Here is an 11,083-nt window from a genome sequence, read left to right on the forward strand (position 1 = left end):
AGCTGGGGAGGATGGGTGTCCTCCAACGGCCACTCATTCCTGCAAATTCAGGGGCTTAGCGTGCCTCCAACAATGCACCGAACCCTTTTGTCCCACGTACCTCAACCGACAGTCCCAGGCAGAGAGGCCGCATGGAAGCCGGGGCAGGGCTTCTGTACGCACCTGGCGGCACCACCCAACCCCACGCGGTTACCTGGAACCAACCAAGGGCACGGTGAAGCCAGCCTGGTAAGCTCTCATTTATATGAATCACAGTTTGCTTTGTGCACAGCAATTTGTTTGATTTTCTTAACTCTCATTCCACTGCGTATCAAAAGAGTTTCAGTGCAAGCGAAAATAAGCTGCAAAACGTGAGAGACCTTTAAAAAAGCAGAGGGGCATATGGGGGAAAGACACCACAGTCCACATAAATAAATGTCATCTTTATTTAACCAAATATAATTTATCAGTTAAGTTGACATCCGTCAATTCAGTTATAGGAACTATAAATAATTAAGACTGTCTTTTTTCTTTAATAAAAATAGTAAACCAGGATTTTTCATTTGCAGTCAGCTGTAGAGTAGGCATGCATTTGAGTGCAAACTGGTGGGAAAAGTTGTTGACCATCAATATCCTTCAATTTTAAATTAGATTCTTCCCCGACCTGTTCCCCGCACACCCCTTAGACCTCACATCAACACAGGGACGCCACCACCCCAGCAGCGTGACAGCTCTCAATCACCTCTGGGTCTCTTCATTTTATAGGAGACCATGAATGGTAGATTATTCCTCTGGGGAATCTTTTCTTGTCCCATCACTAAATAGCAATGTGACAGCTAAAAGACCAGGACAGTTTCTCATATATATATATTTTTATATATATATAAAAGCTTAAGTGTTAATGGAAGGAGGTCTCATATCTACTCCTCAACACTGGGCAGAGAAATCAGGTGAGCAGCAGAGAATACTCCAGAAGTCCCTGGGCTGAGACTTGGGTACAGCAGGGCGCGAGGGCTGGTTTGTTGGCTTTGGGGTTTTGGCCAAATGAGATGCATGAGAAGTCACGTCACTAGGGTGGAGAATGCGGGGTTCAGAGCCCCTGCCGTGAAGGACCTGCTGCAAAGGTGGGGAAGGGGAAAGCAGCCTGATGTTACACTAGAAAGGTAGAAAGGGGAAAGCCGTCTCCAAAATACATCACCCGCTCTTCTGGGGGTCTGAGCATGAGCAGCCGGAGAGGGCAAGGATCCCATCTCTGCCTCCCGGCCACTACGGGCAGCTCAGGCAGTAGAGGAACTCGAAGCAGGAAAGGATTTGTCTGCAACTTCAGAGAGGTCCTGAGCAGGCAAGAGCCTGTCTGCCGTTTGGCTTGGCTCCATCTGCTCCCGTGGCTTTCCAGAACTGGTTTCCCACTCGTTAATCCTGACCTTCCTTTCCAACACGCTCATCTCCAGAGTAAGGACCAGCTCTGCAACCAGATCTCTGGGTTGGGACAATGTCTGATCCCAGACTAACTTTGGTCTTGACTTGGACCATTGGGAGTGCATTCAGCTCCTTCCTGGGGGGAGGTGGGAACCGTTCCTAATGACTTGCTCCTCACCTAAAAACCAAAACGCTCTGCACTTAGGCAGGGCTTTGCAGAGCTCAGCTAGTTCTGGCATTCTCCAGAGTAACAAACAGATCTTCCAGCCTGGCCTTATTTCAGATGAAGATCAGCGTTCCCAGCACCACATTGCACCAGTTTCCAGCTGGGCAGATACACAGCCTTGCTGGGACAGAAAGCCAAAAGGAGACAAGCACTGGCTTGCATGAGAAATACAGAAATTAACCTGAAGGAGGAAATGAGGCCAATTGAGGATGGTTGTGTTCTGCTGAGGAACTCCCTTGCAGCAAGAGGAAAAGCAGGCAACTGCAAATCCAGCAGCTTTCAGGTTATGTTCTGGAGCTGCAAATACCTAGGACAGGCAGTGCCCAGACCAGGGGGGGAGCCGCAGGACTCCAGGCCTGCACTGCTAACCCAAACGAGAGCTCTGCTGTCATCTCAGGATCAGGATGCACGACGCTACTACGCTGAATGCTGTAGGCATTCCCCCAGCGTTTGGGAAGATCCTGGCAGCTCCCCAAGCTTTGGGCAGTGCAGCACTGAGGTTAGGCTCCGTGGGATGGACTGCCCCATCCTGGACAGACGCCAAGAGCTCTCCCCCCTTGCACACACCTGCACCCCACTGACATTCATGCACGGGGCCTCCTTAGCAGCGCTGCCTGCCTGAGCACATCATTTAAACTCGGTGTAACTGCCTGAAGTTTCCAGGTCAATAAGACCTGCTCACATCCAACTGCACTCAGGTTACTGAATCGATTTATACCCAAATGGGCAAGCTAAAAAGCGTCGAGTGCTGACAGCGTTCAGGAAGATCATTTACAAGCGCCTCAGCCACACAGCCAGAACGGGTTTTCTCTCATGACGCCGCTGCAGGAGAATCCTTCCAACAGGCGCTAGCAGGGGAAGAGGAGGCATCTCAGCCATCACACAGCGCAAAAAGCAGAGGGGAAAGAAACAGAGCGGGGAACCCTGCACTCGCAGCGCCTGGGCAGCGCTCGCGAGCCGGGCTGTGACCCCGATGCCAGATTTGACGTGCCTGCTCGAGGGCAGGCGGGTTCCTCTGCTGCCGTCCCGTACAGAGCTGCACCAAGAACCAGGGCTTCAGAAATCGGACTGTGTCCGCTGACCTGTTTTCTGGCTGGCGCCTACACACACAGAGAAATCCAGCGGCTGAACACAGACACCGTTTTCGAAGGGACACCAAGAGCCTACCGCTCTCAAGTCTGAAATGCCTCAGGCTCAGCTGGGAGAGGTACTGGGTGGCGGCTTCTCAGCTGCAATGGGCCTGTCAGCAGAGCTCAGCAACTGAAAGAAAATCTTAACACACAAAATAGGATCTATTTTTCTATCCACCACTCCGGGAAAGAAAAGGCACCTGACCTGAGCAGGCTGTGCCCATGCCAGCACGAAGGAGAGGCTTGCACACGGGGTCCACGCTGGCTCCAGCGCATCCTGCAGCAGAGCCCCGGCAGGCGGAAGGGGAGAAGGGCAGACGGGGAGAGCTCACGGCCTCTTCAGACAAAGCGCAGAGCATGCGGCAGCAGCTGAACTCAGCACGCGATGAGAGGCAAAAGCAGCAGCCTGCAGTTTGGGATGCTGCCGGGTGGTTGGCAAAAGGGAGCCTAAATCCGTCAGCAGAGACCAGCCTGCTCACAGCCAGATTTCAGGGCTCTGCAGCCCTCAAACCCCCGATCTCTCACCTCCCTTGTGGGCACACGGGAATGGGTGTTTCGGCACAGAGGACCCTTCCTCGCCATCTCTGCTAATCCCTCTACCGGAGACTTGCGTGCTTCGGATGTGAGGCACAGGAGGGAGATCCAGAGAGCAAACACAAGGGAGGAGGGCAACAGGGCAGAGAAGACAGGAGACACCCCATGCCCTCACCCGTGAGGTTCTACTTTGCTAGAAGGTGCCTGTTCAGTAAAATAAATCTGAACCTTACCTCCAGTATTTAAAACGCTTATGAAGCGAAAAAAGCAGCCCTTCACCTCTGGTGACTGGGACAGGGCGGGCTCCCCGTGTGATCTGACTGATCAGTATCTTCACTGTAACCTTGGTTCAGACGTAACTACTATGAAATTGCACTTGGTGATTGTCTCGTTACACTTTTTTTTTATCCTTCCTAAAATTAGATTTATTTTCTGTACAAACTTGGCTTGAAATATAAACCACATAAAATTCCCATTGAAAATAATGAGAATCCAGTATCAAAGATGAAGTCTCAAGAGAGACAGGGCGGGGGGAGGAAGCAAAGGAGAGCAAGGGTGGAGGAAAAGAAACAACAACAAAATGAAAGGAGGAGGAGAGCTGTGAGAAGGGGGGGAGCAGGGAGAGCTAGTCTCCCACATCGGAGTCCCGGTCACCGATGAGCCAGAGGATGTGAAAGCTGAGAGCGAGGAGACCTGTTCCAATCAGGTCCCCCAGCGCTGTCAAGTATGGGATGGAGAAGTTGTCAGGATCGAGGTCCCTGCCCCACATCCAGTGCACCATCCAGTCAGCAATGTACAGGAGAATGAGAACCTGGAAGGCAGGAAGAAAAGAGCCACATCAGCCAGGAATCCGGACCTCTGGGATCCCCCCCTTCACGGAGCATCAGCTGGGGCAGCTCCAGCTGGAGAGGCCAGGCTCAGAGATGCACAACCCCAACCCAAGGAACAGAGCTGGTGGCAGGTCAGGACCGCCTTGCCGAGCACTGCAGCCTGGGCATTTAATGCAGGCTGCATCCCTACAGCAACAAGTACAGCACAAAGAGGAACTTGGCGAGTTTCAGGGGGCTCCTGCGCTTCTAATCCCCTGTGTCCTTAACAGCTTCTGCCCTACCCTTCTTTAGCTTCATGTCATCATCAAATTTAGGCTCAGAAGGGAGAAGACTGGCACCCAAACACCAAAAAGTCTGAATTTTGCATCTTAGCTTTCAGGTCTAACCAGAATAAGCTTGAAGAGATATGGGGCAAAGAGGGGACTCAGAAGCACACAGGAAGGGACAGCAATGCCTGGCTTCCAGAAATAAAAGAGCAAACACCCAGCAGCTGAAACCACCGGGGCGTGATGTTCTCCCCCGTCTGCTTCAATGCAGCGAGAGGCTCGTATCGATACCTAAAGACAGGAGAGATCCACATTGGATCCTCTCAAGCCTGGGACAAGGATGCGAAGTGGCCGCAGACCCGTTGCTAATGGCTCTGGTGTCTCTGGGGCTGGGAGGGTCTCGCTCGGGACACAGCAGAGCTCAGGACCACAGCAGTCAGCACAGGGCAGTCCCTCTGCTGCCAGCTCCCACCCTGCTGCCCCCCAGCCTGCAGGATGCTCACAGCAGTGGCTCCGCAGAGCGGCTGCGAGCGGAAGCCCCCTCCAAGCGCCCAAGCACCCAGAAGGAATTCACAACCTAAATTTAGCCTCCTGGATGACAGCACGCTGCTCTTGCCTCTGATGGATGCTCTGACTCATTTCCTCATGCTGGCCCCGGTTGTTGATTTTAGGGGGGCACTGAAACCATGCACGGCTTCCACAGGCGAAGGGGGTGGGTGGAGGGGGAGTGCAGCTGGGCTTAGTAGGAAACTCCCTAACCAGAGCATCTCTCCCGGCTCTGCCACGCAGGCAGCCGGACTCCTGCAAGCGGCCACTGGATTTCTGTGGCATGAATATCCCGGCCTGTGTACGTCCCTCAGAACCACCATCGTTATGGGCTCACACAGCCCCTGCGAGGAGACCGGGAGCCCCGCGCCGCAGGGCTGGCAGATCTCTACCCTGCAGGGGAGGCAGGGAAAGGGCAGGACAAGCCACACAAGGCATGGGGTTCCTGCAAATTCCACATCCTGTTTTCTTCAACAGCATTTTTAAAATTGCTAAAGTACCTTATAGGGCAGATTAACACACAAGAGGTAAATGCTTCTGCTATCAGAAGGACTTAAAAAGAACAAAAGACAGATTCAAAACTTGCCAAGAATGGTAGGAAGGAAGAATTGCATGTACAGGTATCAACAAAGAAGGGTTTATTTAGTTTGATACCGGCTCATTTGACAAATACAATCTACTTGGCATCCCTCTCCCCAGCACATAAATCTCTTACCTAGGGGTAGGGTATATCGCAGCGCCTTCAGCAGCGTGCCTGCGACTTAGCTGGCTGAACAGGTCCCCGCTGCAGATGACACGGCAGCGTCCCCTTATCCAGCCCGAGGGGTTACGGCCCCCGGGAGGGCTCCAGCTTACCTGGAGAAGTGCAGCTGTCATATAGAAGACTATGAAAATCAGCGTGAGGGTAGTGTGTCCACCTTGCATGGAGCTGATGGTGTAAAGGAAAACCAAGTGTCCAGGCACCACCAGAAGAAAGAGCACGCGAGCAGAGCGAGAGTTCACATCTGCAAAAGGAAACAAAGACGGAGTTCAGGCTTAAGATAGGCTTGAACACACAGCAGCTCTGCAGCCTCCCTAGGCTTCAGGGGCCAAGGCAGCACAACTATGGTCAAATCAGAAGCAGGGACCAGCACACCAGATCCTCATCCCCACACTGCAGATTTAGGCTGGAAGGCAGCACCCTGAATGATGACCCAGCTGTCAGGACGCCCAAGGACTCTTTGCACCAAGCTCATTAGCAGAGCTTAATTCCGTCCCCAGAGCAAAAGCTGTTCTCAGACCTCAGCTGCTGAAAGGACTTCTGTCCACCTCTGACAGCGCTCAGTGCAGAGCCGTCAAGAATTTACCACGGATGTTAAATTTCCTCGCAGCTCTGTCTCCACTTGGGCTGGTGATCCGTTTCCCAACAGATCCACCACCACGTTCAAGACCTCTCACCCCTGCTTGCTCTTCAGGCACAGCCGTGGCCCAGAAGGCACAAGCCAGGCTGCAGGCTATCAGGCCTCTCTAGGAAGTCTGGGGAGTAATAACCTGGCACTCTGGGCCAGAATGCAAGTTTGGGCTGTGTTCTGCCACACAACTGCCACAAAAACCAGCGCTGTTGGGGAGCCTTCGTGAGGGGCTTTCTGTAACTGCAGCTCTATAAGCCCAGCAGAGCTGCAACACTGGAGCAGCCTCAAGGCAGGCTTCAGTATCCTGGACTGCTGGGGTAATCAGGGGTGGGGGGGGAGATTAAATTTGTGGATAAAGACAGTTTAATAGGACAGAAAAGGAAGGGAAAATAATAATAGTAATAATATAAAAAATAAGTGATGTGCAATGCAACTGCTCACCACTCGCTAACCAACACCCAGCCAGTTCCCAAGCAGTGGTCACTCCCCCTGGCCAACTCCTCCCAGTTTATATACTGGGCATGATGTCATATGGTCTGGAATAGCCCATTGGGCCAGTTGGGGTCGGCTGTCCTGGCCGTGCCCCATCCCAGCTCCTGGTGCCCCTGGCAGAGCTGGGGAAGCTGAAAAGGCCTTGACCAGTACAGACACTGCTTAGCAACAACTGAACCATCAGGGTGTTATCAATGTTCTTCCCATACTGAATCCAAAACACTGCGCTATGCCAGCTACTAGGAAGAAAATTAACTCCATCCCAGCTGAAACCAGGACTTGGAGAAATCTGGAAAAGACGTAGAGGGCAGAGGATTTACAGTGTTAGACAAGCAGGGCACGGGACTTCTGCGTCCTCACCCAGCAGGGCTACGTCCTCTCGCCCAGCAGCTTGGCTAAGGGTCCGGCCGTCTCTAGAGGGCAGGCCAGGCCAGGCCAGAAGACCAGCCCCATCCCTGGGCTGCTGGCTGCCTCCAAGCATTGGCTGCCTTCAGCATGAAGGCTGGCTGCCTTCAGCCACCATTTCCCACGACAGTGCTCCAGCCACTGTCACAGACAAGTTTAGCCAGCCAACTGCAGCAACTGCTGCTGGCAGAAGCCACTGTATTTCAACACCCGACTTGGATACCTGAGCTGAAGAAAGTGCTGCAAGGGCTGGGGCACTTGCGAGGGGCTGTTTCGGAGCTCTCTCCAGGCATCCCACTCATGTGCAGGTAAGTGGAGATGCGACTAGCCTGCACGGCCACCAGGTTGCCACCCACACCTGCAGATAAGGAGAGAGCAGTAAGATGATGTCTCAAGCACTTTAAGGAGAAAGAGCTATTTTCAACGGCCGGCAGATCTGGAATTGCCAGGTGCTGGAATAATGTAGGACAGTCTATTTTTGACCCGAATTCCACTTTTGCAGGATGTAAAGGACTGAGACAAAGCACACTGTTCTACGGTTTCCCCTTAGGCCCCTTAATAAAATAGATGCAATTCTCTTACAACAGCTTTGATTGGAAGAAATACATGAAACAAAAAAATGATGAGTCAGCCACCAAAACAGACACAGGAAGTTTAAAATTATTATTTTGTGCATAAGGCATAATGAAACTGTGGAACCCACTAGCACAAAACATACTGGCTCAAAATTAACTCCATTTGCAAAAAGTAATAAAAGAAGAAGTTTCCCTTGTTCATTAGGCAGAAAGGAGGTCAACACCTTATACCAGAAGCAATTAGATTTCCTGATTCTGAGTTGCAAATCCAAATCCTTATGCCACAAGGCAACTATCTTGGAAGATGGGGGGTCTTCCACCGGCCAGGAGGAATCAGGAAATGAAGACTTTTTTTGGTTGGGCCCCTGGAAAACATGTCTTTTAGGCAACAGCCTCCCAGGCCAGTTACCCTCTGGTGAAAGGCTGGCACCAGAGGGAGCCACACTGCTGTGAAGCTTTGGTCTAACCACCGTGTCTCACTGTCAAAGAGAATCACTCTCCTTAATCTGCCTGAAATAACGCACACGGGACGATTCCGCTGTCTGCCAAGTGTCTCCAAGAGCTGCAATTCCAGAATGAAAAGGAACTCACCATTAATAACTGGTGTGAAGACAGCCATCCCAGCAAAGTTTGGGTCTGAGACTGTTCTGTCCAAAATTAAACCCCCAACACTGCAGAGGGAAGATTGAAGAGGTCAGTGCTGAAAGCTCATTAGGAAATACACAAAGCACTGGGGGTTCTCTCTGCTACCATGTGTGCACCCAAGGGTGATATATACACCTGTGAGCATGCACTTAAGGCTGCAGTTGTTGCACACGATTTTAATCCTCAATATTTGATAACAGAAGACAGCTTTAGCAGAATCTTTTCTCATTGCTGCCAAAAAGCACCAAAGACTAAACCCCCCAACGTACAGTTTACTGCAACACAATAATCAACAGCAATCCCGCCCTTCAGAGGGCTCTTGTGCAGAAGACTGCTAAATGGGATCTGTGTTTACTCTGTGGCCATGCCAGAGCCTCCCTGTGCAGCAGCTGGCACATTGCTAAGGCCCTGGATTCCAGCAGAGAGATGCTTAATCACTCCTGTCCCTCAGGATCTAGAACCCCGTGTCTTTGTCTAGAAAACACAAAATAACCTCTAGTTTCCTGGCAGTCTGGACCATGGAAGCAGAAGAGGTTTGGTTTCATCTTGTTCCAGAACCTACCAAGGGCTAAGGGGTTGAAAGGGTTGGGGGAAAGGGTGAGTTGTGTCTGTGTTTGGAAAAGGGTGAGTTGTGTCTGTGTCTACCTGCTAATAGCCATTGCGATAATGACTGGCTCCCAGCCAGAGTACAGCACCTCCCGAGTTGCTGCATTCTTCTTGGCAATGATGATCCAGATGGGCAGCAGAGCTATGAAGAAGGCGCATACCAAAGGATTCACGTAGGCTTTGCTCTCTGAGGGGGAAATAAGCAGAGGCAACAGATCAAGGACACGTCCCGCTGCAGCAAGGTGGGGTGCTACTCCGGCTGAGCTGATCCAGCCTGCCTACAGACTGCTGTCACCCCTGGAATCAGAAACTCCAGGAAGGGCAGGCAAATGAGACCAGACCAGCCTCAGCTCTGCAGGACATGGCATTTCCTTCTCCTGGTGTACTTACAGGGGCTTTATCAACAGATCCAAGTGAGATCTCTTCAATTTCTAACTGCTCGTTCCCAATTCCCACTCCTGGGCAAGACCTCACAGCGTTGCTTCACCTTTGGCTGAACCTGTCTGAGTCACATCCCCTGCATCCCAGCCGCCAGGGAAGGAAGGTGGAGGGGAGGGAGGAGGAAGTCTAGAGTCTACAGCTGCAGCTCTGCACTGAGGATCTCCAGCTGGTGCTGACAATACAAAAGATGAAATCTAAACCTGCCTTCTCCCACTGCTTTAGCCACAATCAAGCCCCTGGCACTTGGAAGGAGACCACCTCTCCCTTACCACTTTACCTGGTAAGAAGGAAGCATGCAGATCACTGCCAAGACTGTCTGCAGCTACAAGGCAGTAAGAAGGTCCGTTTCCTCCCCTTATCAGTTCTGACTAGGTCTCACTAACTGGGGTAGCTTCCAGGCCAGGCTTCCTATATACCCCGAGAACAGGAAGGGCAAAGGAAGAGGGTGAATTGCAAGGGAGATGCGGCAGCACGTGGAAGGACCAGGGAGACAAAAGACTTTTATTGCTCCTCACCCAGCTCTTTGTACAAGCCCCAGCTGATTCCTGAAAGCAGAGCCAGGGTGATAAGATCCCCCAGGCTGGCAGCAATTGGTGTGGCGACGTTATCAGGATTGATCCCCATCTTCCTGGATCCGATGATGACCCCAATCATAATCATGCCTACAGCCAAAAAGAAGAAGAAAACAGGATGAGGCCAAGGACAGCCCATTATTTAGGAAGAGGTGGATGGAGGGTGTGCAGGCTCTGTCTCTCACCCAAAACAAGGGAAGCAATGAAAGCAGTAGCCACGCTGCTGGCACACAGCAGGACAGCATGGTCAATGCTGAAGTGCCCATCTGGGATCCATCCGAATATCACTGCTGCAATCGAGGCCAGGAAGCCAACCACAGTAGCCTGAACCTGAAAATAAAAACTAGATGGTCACCAAGAGGACTAGAGAGAGAAATGGTCCTGGGCTGAGGGAAGAGGGAAACACCACCCAGGGTACCATCATTTCAGGTGAATTAGCATCTAGCAGGGAAACACCACGTCTCACCCACAGAGCAAACCGTAACGGTACGATGACTGTTGGACAAGAAGCTGACAATACCAAAGCCCAGGCATTTAAACCTGATGCTCGCCACAGTTGGCTTACACCAACTACCAGTACTCCCACTTTCTTCTCCTTTCCCAATCCTTACCTGTATCAGAGCCATGTTCCCCGTTATCATCTTCCAGAGCTCTTTGGGTGTATCCATTTGGCCAATATTAGCCTGCAAGAAGACATCCCAACATCATTAAAGACAGACAGCATTTTGCACTCAAATTCCTGCCTTCCAGCTATGCAAGTTTGTGCCAGGAGCAGGAGAGAATAACAACCTCAAATCCTCAGCTCTTACGGAAGAGCAATTCGGTAGCAAAAGTGTACGTGTCCATGCGTGCATGTATGTGTGTACAGCTGGGGCATAGCTCTGCAGTAACACCCCAGTCTGTCACATGCAGTCCTGTGAAATGTCACTTGGGCTTTACAGCCTGGGTAACTACAGTGCCTCTTCCAACAGTTACTCTGGTTTTGTACTCTGGAACACCAAAGCTGTTCCCAGTTTCAGCTTCAGC

General features: G+C 51.6%; 1 protein-coding gene across 1 annotated transcript in view; it reads right to left on the bottom strand.

The window, feature by feature from the left end:
* Nucleotides 1-539: 539 nt before the first annotated feature.
* Nucleotides 540-11,083, bottom strand: part of SLC41A1 (solute carrier family 41 member 1) — a 24,685-nt gene continuing 14,141 nt past the window's right edge. Inside the window, exons 4-11 of the mRNA XM_009647795.2 lie at nucleotides 10,669-10,740; nucleotides 10,243-10,387; nucleotides 10,001-10,147; nucleotides 9,084-9,231; nucleotides 8,385-8,464; nucleotides 7,442-7,576; nucleotides 5,786-5,934; nucleotides 540-4,099 (exon numbers count right to left, since the gene is read on the bottom strand). Coding sequence (XP_009646090.1) covers nucleotides 3,914-4,099; nucleotides 5,786-5,934; nucleotides 7,442-7,576; nucleotides 8,385-8,464; nucleotides 9,084-9,231; nucleotides 10,001-10,147; nucleotides 10,243-10,387; nucleotides 10,669-10,740 — 1,062 coding nt within the window. The 3' untranslated portion in view covers nucleotides 540-3,913. The remainder of the gene's footprint in view (nucleotides 4,100-5,785; nucleotides 5,935-7,441; nucleotides 7,577-8,384; nucleotides 8,465-9,083; nucleotides 9,232-10,000; nucleotides 10,148-10,242; nucleotides 10,388-10,668; nucleotides 10,741-11,083) is intronic.

Source organism: Egretta garzetta, unplaced genomic scaffold (assembly GCF_000687185.1).
Source record: "Egretta garzetta isolate BGI_Z169 unplaced genomic scaffold, ASM68718v1 scaffold640, whole genome shotgun sequence".
NCBI lineage: Eukaryota > Metazoa > Chordata > Aves > Pelecaniformes > Ardeidae > Egretta > Egretta garzetta.